This window comes from Phyllostomus discolor, chromosome 4 (genome assembly GCF_004126475.2).
Source record: "Phyllostomus discolor isolate MPI-MPIP mPhyDis1 chromosome 4, mPhyDis1.pri.v3, whole genome shotgun sequence".
Classification (NCBI taxonomy): domain Eukaryota; kingdom Metazoa; phylum Chordata; class Mammalia; order Chiroptera; family Phyllostomidae; genus Phyllostomus; species Phyllostomus discolor.
This window is the reverse complement of record NC_040906.2, coordinates 194,391,270-194,418,118: the sequence shown is the minus strand read 5'-3', so window position 1 is coordinate 194,418,118 and position 26,849 is coordinate 194,391,270. Positions and strand designations below refer to the sequence as shown.

General features: G+C 44.8%; 1 protein-coding gene across 3 annotated transcripts in view; it reads left to right on the top strand.

Moving 5' to 3' along the window:
- EPM2A (EPM2A glucan phosphatase, laforin) overlaps positions 1-25,842 on the top strand; it is an 83,144-nt gene extending 57,302 nt beyond the window's left edge. For 2 of the 3 annotated variants that reach the window (XM_028510720.2, XM_036024849.1), the window contains exons 3-4: positions 15,736-15,977; positions 23,261-25,842. In XM_028510720.2, the coding sequence (XP_028366521.1) occupies positions 15,736-15,977; positions 23,261-23,538 (520 nt within the window). In that variant the 3' untranslated portion in view covers positions 23,539-25,842. The remainder of the gene's footprint in view (positions 1-15,735; positions 15,978-23,260) is intronic. The other variant, XM_028510721.2, reaches the window with a different exon arrangement.
- Positions 25,843-26,849: the final 1,007 nt, after the last annotated feature.

The window sequence follows — 26,849 nt, the reverse complement described above, 5'->3', positions numbered from 1 at the left end:
GCAACTCTCAGGAAAGCCAACATTCAGAGCGAGAGAGGCCAGAGTGAGACAAAGGTATGCGATCATCTGTACACGCTCTAGGAACATGCATACTTAGGAGCTAAGTGAGCCGTGGGGCATCAGGGGAGATTGACTGGGCTTGATCAGGTAGATGAGCAGTGAAAATGCTTTCCAAGAGGAAGAACTGCAGGATAAGAGTCCAGGAATGGAGAGTGCATGGCGCTTCAGGAGACTTAAAAAAAGCTCCCCTAAGTTGGAGGGTGGGGTTCATATGGGGTTGTTGGGTTAGAGACATATGTAGGGGTCAGATTCTGAAGGGTCAGGCAAAGAACTTGAGGCTGCATATGAAAGTGATGGGTAGTCACCTCCATATTTTAGGTGGTGGAGCCCCATGATAAGGTCTGTGTTTTAGAAAGATCACTCTAGCTACGTGGTGGAAAGATAGCCTAAGGTCACTTAGGCTGGTGGTGTAATTCAGTTCTCAAGTGTTGAGAATCTGAGGGAGAGCAATGATAACAGGAGAAAGAGGACAGATCCTACAGGTGTTTAGGAGATTGATTTATGTGACTAGGTTCATGACTATAGGGAAGGAGAAGAGGAAAGAACGAAGACAAGTTTCTTGGCTTAGGCGGCTAGGTGGCTTGTAGCACAATTCATGGAGATCAAGAACCATAGAGGAGAATCGGGTTTGTGGGTAGGGAGCCAAGAGGAAGGTGGTGAAGAGGGGTTCAGGTGATGCTTGCAGGGCATTGAGTGGAAAATTCCAGTAGAACATTGAGGCCTGCACTGGAGGCAATAGATTTGTAACTTACCAGCATGTAGATGACAGTTATAGATGGCCATGTATATTAATTAGTGAGAAACTTAAGAGTATATAAATGCAAGAGACACCACAGGTTGGAACTCTGAGAAATGCTCACACTAAAAAGGCTTGTAGAAGACACAGAAGCACAGGAAGAGTAAACTGGGAGTATTAGGGCAATGGAAATGACCAGTGTGAACAGTAGGATAACACTATCACCTAGTAATATAATTTGGGAAACAGATAGAAAGTGTACATCCAACTGTCTCTGTAAAATGTAAGTGTGTCAGATGGGACTTGAGAGGTGTTGGGTCTTTGGCAGCTGGACTGGATTTTCTTTTTTTTTTGTTTTTTTGTTTTTTTTTTAAATATATTTTATTGATTATGTTATTACAGTTGTCCCATTTTCCCCCTTCTCTCCCCTCCACCCTGTACCCCCCTCCCACCCACATTTCCCCCTTTAGTTCATGTCCATGTGTCATACTTATGAGTTCTTTAGTTTCTACATTTCCCGTACTATTCTTGCCCTCCCCCTATCTATTTTCAACCTACATTCTATGCTACTTATTCTCTATACCTTTTCCCCCTCTCTCCTCCTCCCACCCCCTGCTGCTAACCCTCCATGTGCCCTCCATTTCTGTGGTTCTGTTCCTGTTCTAATTGTTTACTTAGTTTCTTTTGGTTTTGCTTTAGGTGTGGTTGTTAATAATTGTGAGTTTGCTGTCCTTTTACTATACATGTCTTTTCTTTATCTTCTTTTCTTAGATAAGTCCCTTTAGCATTTCATAAAATAAGGGCTTGGTGATGATGAACTCCTTTAACTTGACCTTATCTGAGAAGCACTTTATCTGCCCTTCCATTCTAAATGAGAGCTTTGCTGGATAGAGCAATCTGGGATGTAGGTCCTTGTCTTTCATGACTTGGAATATTTCTTTCCAGCCCCTTCTTGCCTGTAAGGTCTCTTTGGAGAAATCAGCTGACAGTCTGATGGGAACTCCTTTGTAGGTGACTGTCCCCTTACCTCTTGCTGCTTCTAGGATTCTCTCCTTCGTTTTTACCTTGGCTAATGTAATTATGATGTGCCTTGGTGTGTTTCTTCTTGGGTCCAACTTCTTTGGGGCTCTCTGAGCTTCTTGGATTTCTTGGAAGACTGTTCCCTTTGCCAGATTGGGGAAGTTCTCCTTTATTATTTGTTCAAATACATGCTCAATCTGTTGCTTTTCCCCTTCCGATTCTGGTACCCCTATAATTCGGATATTGGAACGTTTAAAGGTGTCTTGGATGCTCTTAATCTTTTCCTCAATTTTTTGAATTCTTATTTCATCATGCTTTCCTTCTTGGTTGATTCTATCTTCCTTCTGGTCCACTGTATTGTTTTGAGACTGATAATCTTTCCTTTCACTATTGGCTCTCCTCCGCGTGTCTTCCTGCATCTGTTTTATGGTAATCTGCATTCTTTCATCTAAATTTCGTCCAAAATCAACCAGTTCCGTGAGCTTTCTGATCACCAGTGTTTTGAACTGCGCATCTGATAGATTGGCTAATTCTTGGTCGCTCAAAAGGATGAGTCCTGGGGGACTGATCTGCTCTGTTGAAAACATGGTTTTTTTTTTTTTCCCCTGTCTCTCCTTTTTTTTTTTCCGGTCTGGCTGCTCTTGTTACGGTGGGGGGCGGAGCCTTAGGTGCTCACCGGGGCTGGGCACCCCAGTCGCTAGATTGTGACGTTATATGTGGGGGTGGGGCGGGAGCGGGAGCGGGGCGGGAGAAAACAATGGCGGTAGTTCCGTTCCCCTGGACTCAGACCCTTGTCTGGGCTTCTGGGCCGTGAGTTCTGCCCTGGTCCACAATCGCTGCCCCTCTGGGTCTGCCAGCCGCAGCTTGCGTACTCAGGGATCACCGCTGCCTTCTTGTGCGCCCAATGGCTTTTGTGCCGATTTCGAGCCAAACCTTCCCCCGACCTCCGCGCGCCGCCGACCGAGCCAGCCCCGCGCCCACCGGCTCATTTGCTCCTACCAGTCCGGATGAACGCGTCTACTTCAACTTCTTGGCTGCCCGACTTCCATTCAGATAAATCCTCTGCCGGATCTGGGTGTTATTCTGATAGTAAATTATTGTTGTAAATTATTGGTTTTCTAATCTTGGTTGTACGAGGAGGTACGGTGCGTCCACCTATTCCTCCATCTTGCCGGAAGTCCAACTGGACTGGATTTTCTTAACAGGGGACTATGGATGTTATTTAAGGGACAGATGGTTTAGATATATGCTAAGTTTCAGAAGTTTGACATCTGAACATTTCTTTACACACTTCAGACCAGTTATGAATGCAGAATAACTTTCCTGAAAAATCTTGAAAATACCCAAGTGCTTGCAGTGCTTGCGTCTCGTGCTGTGCTAGACGGAGATGACAACATCCCAGACGAGGAAACACAGAAGGACCAGCGATAGCTGTAAAAATTTAAGACCAGTTTGTAGCAGTTAAACATTTCAATGAATAGAAGCTAAGCATGCTCCGTGGAATAGGTGGTCTTAAATAAAACTATTGCCAAGGTCTTGGCAGAATGAATTAACTGCATATACGAGCTCCATATAACTGAATGCAGTCTCATGATGATTATTAGGGTTATTTGAGGTTTGCGTATTTAAACAGGGCAGTCATAGTTTTGATATGATTGGACTTAATTTTCTTTGTGAATTGTATTGAATGCATGTCCGACTATTTATTTAAGACCTTTCCTAGTTAGAAATAACATAAGTAGATCACGTTTCGCGGAACCTGTCCTGCTTTCCCATGTCTGTGGGGTCTCCAGGTCTGTGGTAACCCGAAGAAAACAGAGGCGTCTTTGAGCAGCACATCCTTAGGAGGGTTTATTGGCAATCATGACTTCTTTCTGGACAACATAAAATACACTCTATGTGCCCTGACTCCATGTTAAATGAGAGAAGCAGAACTTCGCAGGGATTTTGTAGGTCCCAATATTGTAGTATTTTCAGTTATGTACCTCTTGTTGTCCCTACCACACTAACTACTCACATCTCAGAGGGGAGAGAAGGTGTTCATTTTCTGTCTTTCTAGAACCTCATTTAATTTTTGACTCCCCTGAATGCAACACTGGTGGATTGCATCAGAGTTCTCAACCGTTTACATTCCTTGGTGTCTCATATATTTCAAGTCTTGTGTGTGTCTTTCCCAGTTTTCAGCATTCCTATGTAAAGTCTCAAATGCATATTTTAAAATATAACACTAGAGGGAAATGCAGGTTCCTATTAGGAGGCTAATGAGCACTGTAAACAAGGGGAAAAGAGGAATGTTTTAGAACCAAGGAAGGTCATTTTGTAAACACCGCCATTTGGCTTTCTGTAGATGGGAAATCAAGAAAGAGGGCTAAAGAGGTTTTAAAGATTTTTGTAATTCATAGAATTAAAAAAAATAGCTAGCCTCCCTGCATGGTTAACATTGGGCCTCTCATATTAGCATCAAAAATAGAGATCAAACACTTGCCTTTTTCTTTGCTCCAGCAGGAGATCTTACCTTGTTTACTTCTCATTGCCCCAGAGCATTATGAATTGTATGGAACTATTATAATGTATAATACCATAATCATATTTAGATGAAATGTCATTACTAGAGTACTTCTTGCTACTAAAGTGTATTCTGAGGGCTGGCAGCATTGGTATTAGAGGGGAGCTTGTGAAAATGCAGAATCTCAGGCCCCAGTCCAGGTCTCCTGAATGACTCTATGTGCATCTTCACACCACCCGCGGATGATTTATCTGCACATTGATATCTGAGAAGGACTGCGTTAAATGTGTAACAACCACAGGCCTATCTAAAATGATTTTTTGTCAATAAAATTGCAATGAAAACAGCTACTGTGGCTAAAAGCATTTAATAAAATACTCTTTCACACCAGAAATTGCTTGTATTTTAGTAAATGAAATGATGAAGAAAATTAACATAAAATAGAAGAAAAATCATGATTTTTTCACTTTCCAACTGTCTTTTTTTCTAAATTTATTTTTGTTTTGGAGCTGAAATAGACCCACAAGTTGAAAGAATAAATTTTAAAAAATCTCTTTAGTGAGTTGACTAAATAAATAAACTACTTCCATTGTGTATTACTTTGTCTATAATAGATATTTCCCTGATAGGATTTATATCTAAATGATGGGCAACATATCTTGTGTACAAAGTCCTTAAATTAATAAAAAAAACCTCTGCCTTATTAATATTTGCATAATATAAATGGAGATTTGAATGGAAAGTGAAAGGAAGTTTGAATAGTTTGATATCATCAAGACTTTAAGCATATGGATGCCATTAGTATGATGGCTAGCAAATACCGTAAAATGTTAGTTAATCTGTAATGTAAAAATGTATAGCAAAGAAACCTAGAGATACAAGCTTCATTGGGGGCAGACCTGGTTAAGAAATTGTAGACTATAATATCGTATTAGTAAATTTGTAGTCATTTTTTCAGTCTTTCCCTCAACCCTTTCATTTAATTAATGTGCGGTTTCCATTGGCTCCACCCCTAAAGTACTGTATTTTTCAGCCCATAAGACGCACCTAGGTTTTAAGAGAAAAATAGGAAAAAATTTTGAAGCAAAAAATGTGATAAAATATTTAATAACATAAATAACACAACATTTCCCTAATGTAAATGTAAACAGAACTCAACAGCAGCATTAACAACCGTTATTCCTTCCAAATTTGGGGTGGGGGGGAAAGTGAGTCTTACAGTCCGAAAAATACGGTACATTTGGGTTGGCCCGCTTCTGTCCACGTCAGTAACTGTATCCCAAGCCATCAGCATCCACAAGGTCTTCCCTCTTTCCCATGATTATAAGAGCATATATCATATGCTACATGTAAGAGAAGAGCACCATATAAACTGAATGCAATCTCATGATGATTAGGGTCATTTGAGATTTACCTATTTAAACATGGCAGCCTTTAAAAAATGCTAGAGTAAGTCCATGTCCCTCCTTCATCGGTTTTATATCATTACGCAGATTTCCCAGCGCCTCAGTAAGGCCTCGCGTGGTCTTCTCAGTCTGTCTACGCCACAGCCCTTCCTTGCTCACCTCACCCCACGTCTCTGGGTTTCTCTCAGCTTCTAAAGTCTCACTCGCCCTTCTCACCAAAAACCTGGTATGTCTCACTCATGTTCCTAAGTCAGGTTTCAGCTTTAACGTCACCTTTTCGGAAACGACCTTCCTGATTGTTTTATCTGCAGTCTAGCTCACCGGTGGTTCTCTATTTTAACTCCCTGTTTATGTCCTTGGGAGCACATTACAGTTAAATTTTATGCATTTTACACATTTTGTATTTGCCTATTGCCTGTCTCCCTCACAGACTGCAGGTTGAGGTGGAGGCACACCTTGGCTGTCTCCCTCGCCATGGACTGCTGAGTGAGTGCCTGGCACGAAGCAGGCATCACTATGTATTTGTCGAATACAGAGAATGACTTTAAAACAAATACAGAAATTTCACATCTTTAATTTTTTATCTCCTCCTTGATCTTCACAGTTCCCAATTCATTATGCAAGGGTTTAATTTTAAACAAACCCTTTTAAGTTTATTAGGAAAATATTAGACATGACGTTGTATCCCTTCAAGGAGTGCTCAGCATTGGAAACAAAACTGACACGTCAAGAGGATATTTCACTGGAGCTTTGTGGTGAAGCTCGTGTCGAGGAAACCAGTGGGGCTGCTGTCCTGGTGTTCGTCTGGGTCTCTGTGCTCCCGTGACTGACTGGAAGGAGGGGAGTGTGCTGGCTGCCTTACTTATCACTGTGATCTGTCGGTGTGGCAGCACAGCTGCATTTCAGGGCAACAAGCACACAAAATCGAGACGGCCACATCCTCCGGAGCTAAGAATCTTAGAAATTAATGAGACCGAGAGACAGTGCTCTCATACATCCCAGGCAATCCTCCATTGAGGTCCTTTCTGTGAATACCAAGCAAAGGGGCCCGACATCCTGCTGTATTTACCAAAACTAGACATCTCAGAACACTGCGGAGCTGAGTCATCAGACTGAAGGAAGCCAGGTAGTCCGGCTGGGACCCAATGGTCTCCTCCACAGCGTAGGGGGTGCTCAGGTGAGGGACTGAGGGACACGCGAGAAGGAAGGAGGGGGGTAGTACTGAGTGTAAGAGAGCAATTTAGGCACCACAGTCCAATGTGAGTCCTGTTTGTGGGATTCCAAACACCAGCATGAAAGGTGAAAATCTTTTAAAATGCTCTCCTTTAAGTACACCTGATTGTGTGGATATTTGAAGAGTCTAGATGATTGGATGCATATATTTTAAATCTGAATGTTTAGACCTTGCATTCATCTCCTGGGATCGCCATGACAAAGTGTCACAGACCAGGTGGCCTAAACAACAGAAAGGGATGGGTCATAGTTCCAGAGGCTCAAGTTGGAGACCCATTTATCTGTCGGGGTGATTCACTCTGAGGGCTGCGAGGGAAGGGTCCGCCCCCGGCCTCTCTCTTGCTTTGTAGATGGTCGGTGTCTTCCTTCCTCTTCACATCGTCTTCCTTCCCTACACGCCTGCACCCAGATTGCCCCTTCTGACACGGACGAAGTCGTATTGGGTTGGAGGCCACCCTAATGGCTGTACCTTCACTTGATGACCTCTGTAGAGACCCCCTCTCTGAAGGAGGTCACCTTCTGAGGTGCTAGGGCTTAGGAATCAACATAGAGATTTTGAGCAAACACAATTCAACTCATGACAGACCTTTATAATTATTTTAGTTATATTGCATTTTGTAATACAGAACATGTCAAAAATAGTCACTTTACATGGTTACATAGCACATCTATAAAAATCTAAGAAAGTGACGGTATTTATAGAAATTAGTGTGTGCTCTATATACGCAATAGTCTATGACCCATAAACAAACTGTAATAAAATGATGTTTTTAATAAAGAAGTTAATTAGTATCGCTCTCTAAATTGGCATTTGTCTTTGAGAAGTTATTCAGCCTTAGCTAGAGCATATAACAAGCACCCTTTTGGGTTAGAAGTTTGGCATTAATTACCTAAAACTTAACGCCAGAGGACAGATTTTCCGCAGAAGGAGTTATATGTGCTAATGAAGCTTGGAGGTTTCTGGGGGTAGCTTTTAATGTTTCTCTTGCTTTTTCACTAATGAGATCTAAATTATAAGATGGATAGACTTTTTTTCTCTGCCCATTATTTAAAAGCCAGATCACATTTTAATTTCACATCAAATTGTCCATAAAATATTAAATAAGGCAAATGTAGCACAATTATTCATCTTAGGAAGTGTGCTGTTTCTTTTTTACTCCTAACTCCTTAGCTGGGTTTGATGAGGAGCCTCTGCTCAGCCCACTTTCTCCATCTTCAAAGTGGCGCTGGGTTTGTGTTGCCAGGAAGAGTGCACTGCAGTTTAGTAATTGTAGTTTCTTGGTTTGGTAAGAAATACACAAAAATCTGTGTTCATACAGTATGAACATAGAAATAAACAAAAAACTATGTTCATCATTACTGTGGTTTCCCTGTGGTCAACAAATAATGCTAATTTTCATCTTCAGGAAAAGGTTATTCTGCCATTTCTCTGACTGGTAGAACTTGTGCTGTGGGTCTCACTTCCTGACATCTCTTGTCTTCTTCATGCCCCTCCTCCTGCCAGTACCCTGTGTGTTTCCTTTTCTCCCCGTAGAGTGTGGGTGCATATTCTGCCTGACGTACTCGTTATTGCCAGTGAGGCCCCCTTTGACTGATAACCGAGGTGTAGCAAGCTGGCTCTGATTCATATGCCTCAGTGGCCATTGTACCACTGGCCTGGCCTGGCCTGACAGGCGGAGCAAATGGTGTACTATTGTGATGTGATTACCTGGAACCACAAACCCAGATTCGCTCCAATGAATGAAATCGATTTTGATTTGCAGTCCAAGACGGTATGGTTCCAGAGACGTCAGCCATGCATTTCTTTTTCCTGGTTGTTGGCTACGTTGTAGTATTATGAGGACAGATTTTTATCTAAATCCAATCTTATTGAATCAGAGTGGCAATAGTCAAAACCCAGGTTAATTTTTTTCTATAAAAGTACATTATAAATGGTTATAACTACATTAAATATTTGCCATGACTCAGAAGTAAGTTTAATTTGGACTTTTTTTTAAAAGATTTTATTTATTTATTTTTAGAGAGGGAAGGAAGGGAGGGGGAGAGAGAGAGAGAAACATCAATGTGGGGTTGCTGGGGGTTATGGCCTGCAACCCAGGCATGTACCCTGGCTGGGAATCGAACCTGGGACACTTTGGTTCCCAGCCCGAGCTCAATCCACTGAGCTACACCAGCCAGGGCTTAATTTGGACTTTTTAAGAAGAAACTACACATGAAACACATGGACACACGTTCTCAGAACTGCTCTTTCGTAGCAGACAATTCCCATTCCTCACTCTGTCTAGGAATCATCTGCGCTCTTGGAGCTATTTTGGGAAAAAGGTAAAGACTGACTTCTAGATGTACGTGTGTGGGGCTGAGCAAGTCCACGTCCTCTTGTTCCCATATGTTTTACTCCTACTAAGAGGTATTAAGATCTGTATACTAAGTTCCTCCTACATGTTTATTGGGTTCTGCTAAGCTGGTAGTACACATAATCGGGTTAATTTCTAAGGGAAAATAATTCACAGCATCTCACACCTCACTCCAGGGCCATTTTATGAGTATCCGTGGCATAGATCCTGGAAATGGAAGTTTTTATAAAAGCGCTGGATGCGACTTGAAGCAAAGCCGGGTTTGGGAGCTCGTCTTCTGGGTTGGCCGGGTGTCAGTGCCCATTTGGTACAGTGGTTTCTCTTTGACTTTCCAAATAATCTGTAGTGAAGTTGCCAGAAAGCTCTGATGTAACTCAACATCGATAGTGGGTTATTTATAAAAATAATTCTCTGGAAGATTTACAATGTAATTGACAATATAAGCTATATATTTTATTCCATTATGATATCTTAGATGTTTTGTATGTCTTGCGTTAAATCTTTTAAAAAACTTTTTTTTAAGATTTTATTTACTTATAGACAGAGGGGAAAGGAGGGAGAAAGAAAGCAAGAAAAACATCAATGTGTGGTTGCCTCCTGCATGCCCCCCACTGGGGACCTGGCCTGAAACCCAGGCATGTGCCCTGACTGGGAATCGAACTAGCGGATCTCTGATTTGCAGGCTGGCACTCAATCCACTGAGCTACACCAGCCAGGGTGACTTACATTAAATCTTTACAGAAGACTTTTATTCCCTAAATCCCACATTTCAGCAAGTTTCTTTTTCACCTTTAAAAAATCTGATTTGTAAAATTGTTTAAAGTATCATGAACTCGAAAAGCAGATTTAAACTAAGATGGAATGAGTAAAAATTGATTTTTGATGATGTCAAGTTATTCTCTTTTGAATGGTTAAGCAGGAGTTTAATTACTATTTGGAAAGTAAATCATGCATCTTGTTACTTCTAGTGCATTCTATAACTAGAAATATATCACCTGCTGTGAGAGACAACAAACTGAAATACATGAGTGTAAAGGCCACTTTAACTGTCTGATTAAGCAGAATACATTGATTTGTGTGTTTCTAACAAGCCCAGTGTTTTGTCTTTATGTTCCATATAATGGTTCGGTAAATTTATTTATTTATTTATTTTTAAAGATTTTATTTATTTATTTTTAGACAGAAGGGAAGGGAGGGAAAAAGAGAGGGAGAGAAACATCACTGTGTGGTTGCCTCTCACCTGGCCCCCTCTGGGGACCTGGCCTGCAACCCAGGCATGTGCCCTGACTGGGAATCGAACTGGTGACCCTTTGGTTCCTAGCCTATGCTCAATCCACTGAGCTACACCAGCAAAGGCTAGTAAACTTATTTTATAACTTTAATTCTCTATCTTTCAATATAGTGCTCATTTTCAGAACTTATCTTCAGTTATCTATCTCCTAGGTTCAGAACAACTTCCTTTAAAAATCAGGAATTGTTTTATACTCATTTCTTAAATATGGACTCTGACTTCTGGCATTTCTAGAGGAAGAATTAATGTTCTTAGGAAGATTATGGAAGATTTTATGTTACCAAAAAGCTGGAAATAGTATGATACAGAAACTGGTGTTTATATGTGTGTGAGAGCATATGGGTGTGTATTTCAAGGGTTTACTTCTATTAGAAAATAGATGTGGGAAATATATATGTTAAGGCACCAAGTTTGGTTCCGTTCATCTTTGGCTTTTTCTTAATTTCCCAAGTTCCCAGTGAGTTTAAATACATTTGAAGATCATGGATGACTGAGATGATAGAATAATACCTCTTTTTTTAAGCAACACAATGTGGTTATATACTAACTCTGGTTTGAGATTCCGATTTCTTATCTTGTAGGCTCAGATGCCCCACTTTTCCCTTTGCATATCTCTGTGAATTATTCTTTGGTCTTTATGGCAAATCTTGCATGCTGGCCATTTTATTTTGGCATTTATTTACTAGCTAAATACTCAGTGCTACTCACCGAAGGATACAATATTCAAATGGACTCTGGATAACATTTGGAATTCAGCTTGCCTGTCATGAATATTGGTTTTAATATTTTACCAGTCCACCTCAAGATTTTGCCAACAACAATCCATTGTTATTCCAGAGGCTACAGTTCTTGGTTGTGCGCCTCAGGGGTCCATATCCCTCTTCCAGCTGAGTGTGCTTTAATATGCTGAATTAAACCCCGAAGCATAAGTATGGCAGCCCAGCGCTCTTAGTTACTAGGCATCCAGTGGGTGTTTGGAGGAGGACTTTTTAAGGGAGGATGGAACATATAGTTAGAGGTAGGTTTCTATTCTCAGTTAACAGCCAGAGGGAAGAGGCAATGACCCAGGGGGAATGAAGTTTCTGTCAGATAGCAATGTCCTAGTCAAGTGCAGCTCTAGGGCACCCGAAAAGTGGCCCTGGTAATGGTCTTTCTCTCAATCCACTGGGCCCAATGGGATAGCTGAGAAATTTTTAGGGTCAGGATTTGAAGTGAAAAAGCCTTTGGATCCTTCATCCCTCTTTGTAGTACCACTAAGTCTTCCCTAGGTTTCACACTTCCCTCGTTATTTTAAATTCTGTTTCCTTTATTTTCCCACAATAATCCACAAGGAGTTTCCTAACAACCCATTAAATTGAGAACCCAAGCAACAATGAAAAATTGGTTTATTTTCTCCTGGAGGGTAAAGAGGATGCAAGCGTTAGAAAGACAATGCTTGACCTAGTAAGATATTCATTGAGGATGGAATGACAACGCCCACATTTGAGGTTCAGTCAGTTTGCTTGTTACGTTAACAACAAGCTGGATTTTATGTAAAATATAGGATGAATATTTTATTCATCCTATAGAATAGAATATTCTATTCTCTGCAACATTTAAATAAAGGATACACTGAGCAATGCAAAATTATTGGAATGGCCATTACTATACAAAATAAATTATTACAGTAAGTCCATTACAATAACTAGACATAAAGTCCATGTATGTTTATTGTGCACTCACTAATGTCCTATTCAGATAACTTATTTACTTTCTTTTACTCCTTACAAAGATACTGTCAACAAGTCTATTTTATTTTATACCTGTTTTAAAGATGAGCCAACCAAAAGCTCAGAGATGATAAACTGGCCTAATGTCAGACAGTTATTACTGAGTGATTCTAAAAACACTGCGTTAGAATTTCCATTTGAACCCGTTCTTCTGGCTTGTGGTTAGTGCCCCTTCTATTTTGCCACACTAAAAATGTTATTGTGCTTGTCAGCTCTCTAATATTATGGCTTCATTTACTCTCTAGATTCCTCATTTTTACATACATACACTCGTATTTTAAAATGACATGTGATCATATACTATATTCAGAATCACATAACCAATGAACCACAGACCATGTCAGACATGTTGGGCTTACTCCTGCTCCATGCTCCTTTTCTTGCTACACGTAGTAAGAAGTTCGATTTCACTTTTATTGTCCTAAAGCACAGCTTCCTAACCTTGGCATTATTGACATGTTGGACTGGATAATTCTCTGTTGTGGGAGCCTGTCCTGTACATTGTAGAAGGCTCACCAGCAGCCCTGGTCTCAGCCTAACAGAGGCCAGTAGCTCCATCCAGTGTGACAATCAAAACCAGCTCCACAGTCATTGCCAAATATCCTCTAGGAAGCCAAACTGTTCCCAGTTGAGAATGATTAAACTTAAAATGAAAGCAGTTAAATAAAAGTGGACTCCCTCTGCTCAGTTTCTTTCCTGCATATTTTATAAGCTTCAAACAATGAATGATTTAGAGTTTGTATCAGTCAGAACAAGTCAGGCTACTCGGTGGTAACAAACAATGCCAAAGTCGGCTCCGCAGATCAAGCGTGAGGTCTCCAGGGCAGCTGTCCTGCCTGAGGGAGCTTAACATTCAGGTTCCTTTAGTCGGCTAGCAGCTCAGCATCCACATGTGCTTTCATGGTCATTGCCGCAGGGAAAGACAGACAGTGGAGAAGCATGTATAAGGCCTTAAATATGTCCCTATGGCAGTATGACACATGTCACTTCAGCTCCCCTTTTATTGACAAAAGCAAGTCACATGGCCATGTCTCACATCAAGGTGGGGAGGAAGGTCAGTCCTCCATGCTTGGAGGGAGATACTGGGAACACTGCTGAGCATCAGTGCTGTCACCCATCATCATCTGGTAGCTATTGTCTGCGTGTCCTGTAATGAACCTGGTAAGTTGTGGGTGACATGATTCAAGTAGCTTGGAACAGAGAGTTTACCCTGTAGGTCTGGGGAGAATGTCTACATGTAAAATACTCAGTGAACAAGACAATATGCCCCATATACAATAGGTTATAATAATGCACATTAAATTTATGTAATATTTTAGAAAATATTTACATTTTTACGATACGTGCATTTTATAATTTTAAGTCTTCCAGATAAAGAGCTGGCATATCTTTTGGGTTCTGGGACCCAGGTCCAATGGGTGGGGGGTAAGGGCTTCCTCATACATCCAGGCAGTTCTCCAGATACCCCTTCGTGTCCCACAGTTCAACTCAGGTCTGGCACTGTCCACCTGGAGACAGCAGCAGGTTCCACAGGGCAGGGGTTTGGCCCCATGAGACCGCCCCTCCCTCCTGCTCAGCTTCAGATGCCAGTCACAGGCCCAGGTTGTCCCTGGTGCTTCTGGTTGACTGGCTACAGGTTGGAGGTTCCCAAGACCCCCTCCTTCCTTGAGTTCTATTCATTTTCCGGAGTGGCTCTCCGAACTCAGAGAAACAATTTACTTAGCAGCTCACCAGTTCATTATAAAAGGATATGTTATAACTCAGGAGCAACGAGATAGAAGAGACGCATGGGACAAGGTATGGGGAAAGGGCACAGGGCTTCCACGCCCTTCCCAGGCAGCCACTCGTCCCAGTCTCATGTGTTCCCCAACCCGCAGGCTCTCGGAAGGCCCTCCTTGTAGGCTCCTATGGAGGCTTTGCTACACAGGCAGGAGTGGTTAAATCATTAGCCTCTGGTGATTGATTCAACCTTCATTCCTGCTCCCCTCCTGGAGGTCAGGGGGCGGGACTGAAAGTTCCAACCCCCTAATCACGTGGTTGGGTCTCCTGGCAATCAACCCCCATCCTTAGGTGCTCTCCAAAAGTCACCTCATTAATATAACAAAAGATACCTTTGTAATTCAACACTTGGGAAAGGGAAATTTCTAGAGTTTTAGGTGTTGTGTGTTTAGGGGAAGAAGACCAAATATATACTTGGTATTATAAATCACAATGTCACACGTATCCTTCTATTTATTGGTTATTGTGTGTTTAATGTCCTCCAATAGAATTTTGTAGTGCTTCCTGGTTAAGTGTATTCCTGGATATTCTTTAATTGTTTATTATTTTTGAGTGAGATTCCCTCCACCTCCCCCTACCCTGCTTCATTTCTATCTGACTATTGCTACTACAGAGCCAAAGCTGCTTGATTTTTCTATATTTTCCCTCATCCAGATATCTTAATGTCAATACTTTTAATACTTTGCATAGTTTTTGAATCTCTTAGGGACTGGTTCTCCAGATTTGCCCCCTGAATTAGGATATTTAGATAACCATACTTCAAAAACTAACGATAATGTTTTCCCTTTTTTAAAGGTAGTTTTAACTCCTTCTACTTACCTTGTAGCATTAGATGAAACATATAGAACAATATTGGGTACTAATGGGAGTAATCTTTGATTTTATTTAAAAGAAGATTGTTGTTTATTTCTGGTATTCAGCATGTTTAAATGGTCTCATACTATTTGAAATTTTATATAGAGTTTTAAATAAGCATGATTGCTGAATTTTAGCCAGTGGTTTCCAGAATTTGTTAGTCTAATTATAGGAGTTGGGCTTTCATTCATTCGTTGGTATTTGAAATACATTGATGGGTTTCCTGATGTTGAACCATGTACATATTCAAGGAGTAAGTAAATTCGGTGGACTTATTTTTATAGAGGGTCCAGCACAAATAATGCCCCTTTTTCATTACAAAATCATAAGCATGTAATTCTATAACATACTAGTGTCACACTCAAACACAGTATGTGACATTGTGGGTGAAACGTTCAAATTAAAACTATAAATTATTACATCCATATTGTTACCCTACCAACCACGCTCAAACAGGCCTTACTTCTGCTGGACCCTGTATATTACTAGATTTGGTTTGCTAATGCCTGTTTTCTGGCATTCTAGCTAATCGAATTATTTGTTTCCCCCAAAACTACATTACCGGTATTTATTTCTTTCAATCACAGCAGTGGTTCTCATATTCTTATATCTGTTCCTTTGCCAGACTTAAAGCCTATTTGCATTTTAGTACTAGGTTTTATGCAGCTCCTCCAATCTCAAGTCATAACGGCATTAGTAACAGTTGAATCCATATGTTCTCGTTAGAATTCTACCAAACCTCTGGCTGGGTAGCTGCCCTCGGCAAGTGGAACACGTGACCATCAAGCTGAAGCACGAGCTGGGTGTCACCGCTGTAATGAACTTCCAGACCGAGTGGGACATTGTACAGAACTCCTCGGGCTGTAACCGCTACCCGGAGCCCATGTCTCCAGACACTATGATGAAGCTGTACAAGGAGGAAGGCTTGGCCTACATCTGGATGCCCACGCCGGACATGAGCACCACAGGTGAGCACCAGACTCCCTCTGGCTCCCTGTGAGAGGTGTTTCAGAGGGGCCCTCACCTGCCTTCCTGCCTGCCTGCTTTTCTGTCTATAATTGATTGACCTAAACATGAGTGATAGAAATGGACTTTAAAAAAAGGGTTTAGGTCTAATACATGCCTTTTGACAACTGAGCTAAGTTTCTGTTTAGCATGAGTCCTTTGATTTATTGATTCACGAAACATGTATTTATTGTGCACCTACTGTGTATGTGGCGTTATGCTGGTGGCCAGGAACACAGTGGAGAAGAGAGGCAGGCCAACTCCTATTCTCACGGAGCTTATCGTCCCATAGGCACGACAAACATTAAACGACCACAAATAGAAGTTACCCACTGGGCAGGGTTTCATGAGAAAGTTGCATAGATATCAGTGGGAGAGCGTGCACAGACCACAGATCCAGGAGGGGGTCAGGGAATGTGTTCCGGGGAAGCGGTGTTTGGACTACGATCTGAAGAGCCAGGTGGGGCCGGTGGTGAGGCGTGCAGGCAGAGGGAGCAGCTTTCGAGGAATCCCTATGGCAGGAGAGCACAGAGGCTCGTAGGCACTGAGAACAGGCCTGGTGGCTGCGGATCAGAGGATCGGGAAGTGAGTCCTGCAGCAGGGACTCGGGCACAATAAGGACATCAGACTTTACCCTAAAGTGACGAGACGCAGCGGGAAGAGCTGGGGGCTGAGAGATGCCAAAATAACCCTTTTCTTCTCCTCTAGACAGAGGATGAATTGGGGTGGGCCCGGAGTGGGTCCGGGGATGCAGTCAGGAGGGTAGTGCCACATTCAAGTGAGAGGCAGTGAGGCGGAGAATGCAGTGCAGGGAAGGGCGGTGACAGTGCGGCTGCATTCATTGCCCATGTACCAGCTGAGCCTGTCGTCGTGAGGGGAGAATTAGGGTGTGACTGGGGTGCTGCCCGGGAAACAGACAAATGGGCCATAGTTTTGATCTAATGGTAGGGGGAAACGGACAGGTTCTGAACTACCTACAGTACAGAAAAGAGCGTGAGGGGAGGATGCATCCGTGCTCTGGGAGAGTTACAGCCGGAGAGGACCACTTTGTATGGAGAACAGACAAGCGGCACGAATGTCTTTGCATTTGAGGTGGGCATGACAGGTCGTTGCCAGGTGTAACAAAGCAGAGGCCAAGGCTCAGAGGCACGGGATGTTAGAGGAACGGTCTATATTTCAGCCTGGTTGTATCGGAGAAGAGGGTTCTTGTAGAAAAGGAATGGAGCTGTTTAGAGCCAAGAAAACCAAGTTACACTGGTAATATGAACTAGTTGTCAGCAGGGGGCAGCAGAGAGCTATGAAAATGGCACAGCCTAAGGGAGTTTGGTCAACACTGTTTTGGGGACAAGAAGAAAGACTGTGATGCCTAGGGAGGAAACGTTTCTATCATCACCCCTCTTCCCCCAAAAGTACATTATGTATCTATCAGACACTGCTCTAAGCAGTTGCACGCATTAACTTACTTAATCCTCACAACAGGCGTCTGGACAGGTGCTGTCATCTCCGTTTTGCCGCGGAGGAGGCTGAGGCACAGAAAATTCAGTAACCTGGCCAGGGTAAACCAGAGAGACCCCGCCTGGATTTCACGGCAGACGGGCTGACTCAGAACGTAGCTCCAAGACACATGTTCCCGTGAACTCCTCATGTGCATTCTACAGACCGCTGCACTCCCAACCTGTCATTTTCATCTCTTGCTGGAATTAGGCAAAGTCGTGAGTTGCCAGGGAGGTAGCTGGGTCTCCCTGGAGTCAATATAATCAAGGCATTGGGCGGGACAGAAGGCCCGGGAAAGCACAGGTGCCTGGACCTGGGCCACATGGGCTCTTCATGAACTCAGGTGGTCCTCCTGGCCGGGCTGGACCCCTTGGTGGGTCTGTGTGGGAGCTGCACTGTTGCTGGGGATGAGGTATCACTTGTGTTCCTTAAGGGCAGTTTGGGTACTTCCCTTGGTAACGCTGATCCAGAGGAGCTTGATTTAGCCACACAGGCTTTGTCTGTTTTCCAAGGGAGGAAAAAAAAAAAGAAAACTTCATTGGCACAGGACAGCATTGGTCGAATCTAGGTCATATTTGTCCTGTCCAGCTAGTTTCTCTGGTTTCAAAACAGAGGAACTGGTTAGGGAGAGTGCCTGTAGCTTCCAGAGGGTGCCTGGATTTCTGCTTCCTCGATTCTGGGTTATTAGCCCTGTTGCCCCTTCGGGATACGGTGTGAGACGAGGCTCAGCGACGCCGAGACACACTTGGCATGTGTCCCACTCCAGCCCGTGCTGGCGAACCGGGAATTTGCCTGCTCATTCCCAACACCCCCTGGAGTCGTGTCAAAGCCTTTTGCGGAGAGGGGTCCTGTCTTTGTGAAGAGAGAATTGTGCTCTGACATGGGCGCTGCTGGGAAAACAGAGACAAATAAGATCGTTCCTTGATAACGGGGGTCCTGGTCACGACAGTGGAGCCCCGCCCCCTTCCCCCCCCCCCCCCCGACTGCATGAAATGACAGCAGAATGAAAGCTCCCACTGGCAAAGACCAAACCCCAGCTGTACACGGAGGGTCTCTCTAGCTCAGCCTGCACGCAGCGGGCTCGGCAAAGGGTTAATGGCCATTCTGGAGTCCCCGAGGAATTTTTGACCAGCACATCCATCCCTGCGGCTCACAATATCAGCACAGTAAACATATAGATTAATTCTGCCGGATATTTTTAGAACGCTAGAGAAGAGTCCATCTGCAAGAGTTTTGAGCCGCACAATGCTGTCAGCGAATGTCTGAGAAAGAAGACAGCTGGTGAGGAGCCACGGTCCCCACGGGCTGTCACGTACCTGTTTCGATCCTGGGGCCATTGATCATCAGTTTGTACATTTTGTCATAGGCTAAGGGCTTAGTTAGGTTTTTCTTTTTTCCTTTTTTAAAAATATTTTGGTTTGTGTCTTTCACCTAAGAAAGAAAAGCTTCCCAAATCACATTCACCTGAGAAAAACCAATGTGCTCACCAAGATTTGGTTGTCCTGAACGTGGGAAGGACCCTCATGGAGCTCTGGTGCCATCAGGGCAGTGCTGGGATGACAGAGGAGCTGGTGGGCCGCCCCGTCCCCAGCCACCCCCTTTGTTTTCTCTGCCCGAGTTCTTTTCTCTGACTCAGCACCCCGGATCCAGCTCTGCCGTGAGGCAAGCACACTGACCTCGGAGCCACAGCACGGAGGCGTGAGCCTTGTCACTGCCGTGTGGCTGTGTGATACTGGGCCGACTAGTTCCTGCACTTGGAAAATGGGGATAATAATCTCTGCCTTTCAGGATTATAACAGCGGAAAAAGATGATGGATGTGAATGTGCTTTGAAAATCACAAAGTTGGGACTGTGTTATTAGTCCCAAGTCCTTAGGTTTCTACCAAAGGATGTCATAGCTAATAGGAACCTTATCTACATTATAATGCAAAGGTGAAGAAGAAGATATACTGAGATAGAATAATAATATATTTGGCAAAGATCTGCCCCTGGATTAAGAAAGGAAAGACATGTGTGTGCATATGTGTGTGTGTGCTGGAAAGGCTGAACGTTGTGCCAGGAATGATTTCATTCGGGGCCAGCCCCAGCTAAACCGTGGGTGTCTTCAGGGCCCCCCACTTGTGTCAGGCCCTCCTGTCTCAGGCCGCCCCAGCTCCCCCTCACGCCCCTTCTCGCCACCTTTGCGTGTTCATCGCGTGCTTCCAGGAGGCGCTCAGTCACCACGGAGCTGGAGGAGCCTAGAGGAGGCGGGGCCGGAAGTTAGATCGGAGGGGTCTAGTCGTGTCCCAGGGCAAATTGGCATTATTGGGCTTCATTTTCTATTGTTTCAATTCACGCCTTTGGGCATCTGTTGAGGGCCAGGGCCTGCTGTGAGTTCCAAAGGAAGAATCACAGTCAGTGGAGTGTTTTGTTGGCCGGCACAGGGTTTCAGATTTTCAACTTAGTTGCCAACATTTAAAATTTGGACTGTTATACGTTAAAAATATGCATTTCTCTCTTGCGTTTCGGGATAATTGTTTTTAAGCATAAAGACTCTTTACCAAATTAAATTCTATGTGGAGCCAAAATGCACAAAACAAATACCAGGGGCTCTGGTAGACGCTGGCTTTCCTGTGCGAGCCCTGAGGATACCCTGGGGACCCTTCTATCCCTCGGTGGGTTACATGTGATCAGCCAAGGCTCTCCGGAGCGGTCTGGAAGCAGAGGGACGCGGGCTCGGTGGGCATACATGGCCCTCTAGGCCAGGGGCAGAGGCGTGTAGCCCCAGGCCGGATGTGGCCCTCCCACAGGGCTGAAAGCAGCAGATGACCAGGCACGTAGGGAGCAGGGGCTGATGGAGAGATCAGGTTGATGGCAGGGGGGCCGGCCAGCACCACTCATCAGGCAGGCGAGGGAAGGACAGCAGCACAGAGGTTAAGACCGGAGGCCGTGGCATCTGGCTGGCTGGGTTTGAGCGGTCATGAGGGAATAATAACCTTGGGAAAACCTCTGAGCCTCAGTTTCCTCAGGCATACTGGGGGATAATAATAGAACCGAGCTCCTTGTTGGCAGGAGGTGGTCGTAGAGGAGCTCCTGCGTGCTCACTGCTTACAGCAGCACGTGGCTGGTGAAAGGCAGAAGGAGCTGTCATCCGAGCAGGTGATGTGCCGTCCCTGGAGGTCACGATGAATGAGGTCTCCGGGGGAGGCCAGGCCGAGATGGGTGGGCATCCTGGACCTACTACTTGTCTGGTGCTCTTTTTTACTAAGAATTTACTAAATTCTTCTTTACTAAGAAGAATTTACTAACAAATTCTTCTTTATTCCATCTGAGTATTTGCTTGACAGTGCTTAAGTGGGATGGCTGAGTGATTTGGGGAGAAGGCCACTGGTGTGTGAGACCCGTGTTAAAACTGGGAGCCTTACGGAGCTCCCATGCAGTCGCTGACTTTCAACCTCCAGGGTCACGTGTCTCAGATCATAGAACCTCAAAGTAACACATATCCATTGTCAACAGTTTTACCTTCTAGACTCTTTGTGTGCATCTGGGAGAATCTTCCATAGATACGAAGGAAAAGGGGCGAGATCGCATCGTTTGGCTGTTTGGCACAGACGCTTCCTCGGGGGACCTCCAGCCAGAGAGACTGTCGGGCAGGGACCTGACAGGTCCATGCCATCCCTGGCTCGGGCAGGCCAGCCACCCTGATGGTGCAGGGGCCGAGCACCAGGGGCTGGGAATCCGGCTTCAGCAGCTCCTCCTGCTAGCAGTCACTATGCTCTCTTTCTATATTTGGCCTTTAATAAAAACCCACATTAAACATATGTCTATTTCCTGGCGGTGTGCATGGTAGCTGAGAGGTTGCTGTAAATGGGGACCTTGTCAAGTGGTGCATTAGGGAGGGGCAGGGAGAACCCAGGCCTCCTGGACCCATCACTGGGAGTTCCTTTCCCTGCACTATTGCTTGGGGTAAACCTCTAACACCCCTTCAGTGCAACAGAAGCCCTGAACTTGAGCCAGCCTCACCCTATCAGCAGGCTGCACAGACATACCTTGGAGGTATGTCTGCTTCCCCTTGTCACCCAGTTCAAACAGTGGATCAACTACACCGTCCTCTCCTGAGGCTCACAGTGAGACATCTCTCTGGCATGTACAGTGTTCTCACCTCCTTACATCTCCAGTGACATCTGCCTGCCTCGGGGAGACTGCCAGAAATGACTGACCGTATGGCAGGCCCACCCAGATCTAACCTGGGAGCACCTCCCAACCAAGCACAGAGGTGTCAGCCGGTCAGAGTTGTGGCTCAGTGTGGACTCGGAGAAATTACCCAACGAGTTACAGCTCATGTGTCTCCAATTCAGATGCCCTTGGGGGCCAGACAGGCTGCACTAAGAGAGCTGGGGCCCCAGGGACTGTGAAGTGGGCCCTGCCTAAAGGAGTCCCAGTTACAGACGTCTCTACACTGCTCTTGAGACCCTGTCGTAACAGCAATCAGCAGAGCACCAGCAGCAAAATTAGAATATTGTCCTGGTTCCATGTAGACTTTGTACTGCAGGATGGAGTGGGAACTGAGAGGGTGCTCCCGCCACAAGCAGGTCCGTGGTGACTCCTGTCCTCAGGTGCTGACTCCGGGTCACAGTGTGTGATGTTGGCCCCTTTGGGGCCCTTGCATCGTGAAAGAGGACAGCTGAAGAGGGAAGCCTAAACTTGCCTGAGTGGTTCTCCTGGGAGGATTCTGGGCCCAGTGAAATCATCCGAGGGAGGGACTCTCCAGTCCTCCAGTGGGCCGGCAGCGCGAAGGCCACGGGCCTCAGCTGGGGGTACTACACGTTGTATCTGTGTGGTTGAGGACAGGGAGTGGCTCGAGATTGTCAAATCACAGGCACAGGGTTTTAGTCCAGGACTCTGTGTGGCTTCCCTGTTTCATCCCTTTTTGAAGTAATTTACACAGACCGTTCTCCAACCCTCCCCCAAATCCACTAAACATCTTTGACTGAGAACCTACAGGCAGCAGAAACTGCAGGCATCCAGGAGTTTGATGATTTTAGGGGGGATCTCTTACACCGGGGTCTCTTACAACAGGCCTCAGCAGAGCCTGCGTATCCTCTCTCTGTGTGACAAGGGGATACTTGAATCATCTCATAATTGAAAAACTAATCATGAAGCTGCAATAACTATAATCATGACTGCCCAGTAAAGGAGAAACTGAATCAGTTGTAATACCCACTGCCTCATGAGGGAATAAATGAACAGTGTATCAATTAACAAGTTAGTCATTCCATTAGACAAAGGAGAACTGGCATCATGCGTTGAATGGATGAGACTGACTTCTTTCATCAAGACCCACTAATTCTGTTGTACATTTACCTAGAAGGTCCTTTTGGATGACAGGAAACGGAGCTGACAGGACCCGTTGGGCTCCCTGTGAAATCCTCTAAACCTCTGTCTAATCTGTATGCACGGATCATCTGACGACAGGCTACAGCGAACTTTTCTTTGAAGGGAAACTGGGCACAGAAGTCCCTCACAGGAGCAGCCAAATCAGCGGCAGTTCAGAGCGGACCCATTGCCTCTGAGGGCCCTTCCCACTCTGTCATTAGCAGGAGTTGGTATCGTCTCGCCTCTCCCTTCGAGACAGGGGACTGGAACCGGTCATATCATCCCTGCCTTGCTCGACTCGGCGCTGTGACTCCCCAGGGTGCTGGAGTGATGGTAATTAGTGGCGATATCGGGGTTCCACTACTCATGTGACTGTGCTGTGCTTTCTCTGTCCCAGGCCGGGTACAGATGCTGCCCCAGGCGGTCTGCCTCCTGCACGCGCTGCTCGAGAATGGACACACCGTGTACGTCCACTGCAACGCGGGGGTCGGCAGGTCCACGGCGGCCGTGTGCGGCTGGCTCCACTACGTGATGGGCTGGAAGCTGAGGAAGGTGCAGTACTTCGTCATGGCCAAAAGGCCGGCCGTGTACATTGATGAGGACGCCTTGGCCCGGGCACAAGAGGACTTCTTTCAGAAATTTGGAAAGGTGCATTCTTCCATTTGCAGTGTGTAGGTGGCCCGTCTGCCTCCCCTCTCTCCCAATTTCCTGTGGAAGCACGGAGCGATGGGAGTTCAAGAGCCTAGAAACAGAGATTCCACTTGAAGAGACTGGCTGCTGGCTTTTCCCCCAACCCGCCTCTTTTAGTCTGGGGCCGACTTTCTCCTATGCTTTGGTTGAGCTGTCTCGTCTTTGAAGTATTTTACAAAGGAAGCTGTGACCGACACAGGAGAAACAGCCACAGGCAGTTGGGCCATGCACTGTAGTTGTAGCATCAGACAGAGAGGGAATGCATGCAGGCCTGGCCGCTGGCAAGCAGACCCGCCCCTGGCTTTCCAGATGCCGTATTCCTTGTGTTGCGAATTCACTGCTGCAATTTCTTGCTGCCTTGTCGAGAGGTGCGTAGGAAAAAAGATAGGGCGTCATGTAGATTTCATCACTTGTATGTGTGCATGCACACAGACCCGCACCCACCCACCCACACACACAAACACACGCACACACAAATTTTCCACTGAAATAATAAAACGAGAGCTGGTCAATTGCCAAAGAAGGACATATGGGTAGAAGCCTGGGCTATGACAAATTAAGACCTCAATGTGACCAAAATCGGTGGCTTTCTAGACGTCGATTTTGCATCCTGATTCAAAGTCTGTTCCAAGGCATCACCTTCCTGAGCCCCCCCACCCACGACCCCATGTAACATCCAAAGTAGAGTTACCGCCTCTCTATTTGTTTGAATGGAGGTTCAGCGAACACAGATAGCTTGCTTAAGGGTTCCTTGCTGCTCAAGGATGAGGTGGAGGTTTTTTGGATTCACTGCTTCTTCAACGCAGCTTGTTCTGCCAGCGAACTCTAGTGAATTCGGTTTCCCTATCGCAGAGTAAGGTTGCTGTTTCTGCAGCGGTTGTTACCATGAGAAATGGAACAGCATTCTGATCAGCTGCCAAAGAATTTAGGAGAGTACTTGTATTTTGTACGACCTGCTTGAAAACCTGGTGGGCTGTCTCAAGGCCAAAGTGGCCTGAGCCATAGCTCACAAGAGGAGCTACACAGGTGGGGCGAAAGTCGGTTTATGGTGTGAGCACGTGGAACAAGCTTATTCTTGTTTTACTATTTATGAATTATTGTATTATTTTCCATACGAACAACTGTAAATCTATTGCGCCTCACCCTGTATTACCGATGGCGCGCCCAGAGCCCAGATCCATAGGTCGTTGCTCCACAGCTGGGCAGCCATCCTGGTCCAAACTCAGTGTAGTGCAGTAACAATACACAGCACTCACGCTGTGCCTCCAGAATGTGCAGCCCACTGCCTCTCCCTAGGTCCTGCTGGAAACTCAGAGACGAATGAGACTTTGCCTTCGAAAGCTCATAGTCCAGGAACAGCCCCGTGTTCCATTTAGTGCCACGTAGGATTGACCTGTGGGTGCCATGCTAGGTAGGGGAGGGGGAAGTGACTTTTACTGGGTGCCTCTTACGGGCTAGGTGCTTTACCATCTTACTCCTTTTAATCTTCGCAGTACCCTCTGTGAGAGAGAGAGGCCTTGTTATCTCCATTGTATAGACGAGGCAACTAAGGCCCAGAGAGGTGAAAGCAACTGGGTAGGATAACATGGTGACTAAGTAGAGGAAATGAGTTACGCATCTAGGTTTGTCTGAGTCAAAGCCCATGCTGTTCTTATTAAACTGCAATCCTTATTTGCTTATTATGCAATCCTTATTATGAAATAAATATTTCATAAATATTTACTGATAGCTATGAGGGAGTCTGGGACAGATCCCACCCTTTAGGAAGGATGGGAATAAGAAGGATGCAAGGCGAGACCCGCTGGCGTTCAGAGGAGGGAAAGGTGCCTTATGACTGCGGGCCTCGGGGGAGATGGCATTTGACTCGGCAGGGAAGGCTAGACAAGGCTCATTTCTCCTGCAGTTCTACAAAGTTAGATTTGTAAGCCAAGATGGACTGATATGAAGTCCAGCTCCCTTGATAAAAAGAACCGGAGGTAACTGTTGTATTAAAGCCACCCCTTTATAGCCGTAATGTGTTGTGTAAAATTTAATTTGAAAAATGAAATATTTCTAACTAATTGTATATTTGTGTGTGAATTTCCTTAATGTCTATGAAGCCCAGTTATGTAATTTTCACTAAGGGAAAATCCTTTTTGAATGAAAATTTTGTTTTTCCTCTGATGGGCAAAATCGTTTCAGGGCTAATAAAGAATGTTTGGGAATAACTTCCCTTGTCTTCAGTGATCGGATTGTCTGGTCTATTTCAGAGTCACCTGTAAGTTTTCCTCAATAAAAGAATTGAAATGACCTTTGTGCGTAGAATTTTTTTTAAAAGTATTAATTTTGTTTGCAATTCAAAACAGCAAACTGTCTTTTCTTATTTGTCATCTAGTTTATTCCTTTATTTTTCACAGGAACAGACTCAGACCCAGAGACGGCAGATGAGTCTGAGCGGCACAGAGTTTCAGCGGCAGGTCGGAGGGGAGGGGCGCGCTGGAAGGATCGGCCGGGAGATGCGTTTTGGTGTTGAGGAGGCCCTGTGGGCCCATGGACATGAGAGGAGACAGTGTCATTATGGGAAAGAATTGGTGGAAGGCGTCATTGGAAATTGGAGTAAGTGGAAGAAAAATGGCTAAAATGAGGACAATCAAAGAAAAATGAAATTTCCAAAAGAAGACAGAGGTGTTTCCTTTTATGGAGATACTGTTGGAAGGGCTGAGAAGGGAGGTGCGACTGCAGTAGTGGAGGGGCGAGAGAGTCAAGGTTATGTTCCCAGGACAGGAAGGAGGTCGTGCTAAACACTCACGGCAGTGGGAAAAGGACAGCTGGACGTGATGTGCTGTCCAAACAGGAGGGTGTGCTGTGCATTAGCTTATTACCTGCTAGGAAGAAAAAAAAGAAAATGAAACCTGACAGGAGATGGAACTAATAATAAGGACTGATGAAGCTACCTCTCATTAAAATGATAATAATGTGGGGAGGGTTGGGTGGGTGGGCTGGAATGGGAGTAAAAGGGAGAAAACTGTACTTGAATAATGATTAAAATAAAAAAAAAGAAATAGAGTAATGTTAAAAAAATGATAATAACGGCAGGATAATAAGGGGAAGAGGAGGAACAACCATGACAATGACTTCATTCTTTCCTTCCTTAATCCATTTCTCCCAAAGCCTTTCCCAGTTCAGGTAAGGGACTCGTGCTTCTGGTTGCTCAGGTTCCAAACGTCAGTGTCATTCTTATAGTAACTCCTTTCTTCCTTTCAGACATCGTGTTTAGTCTATCTGGAAAATCTGTCACCTCTCCTGTCAAAATATCT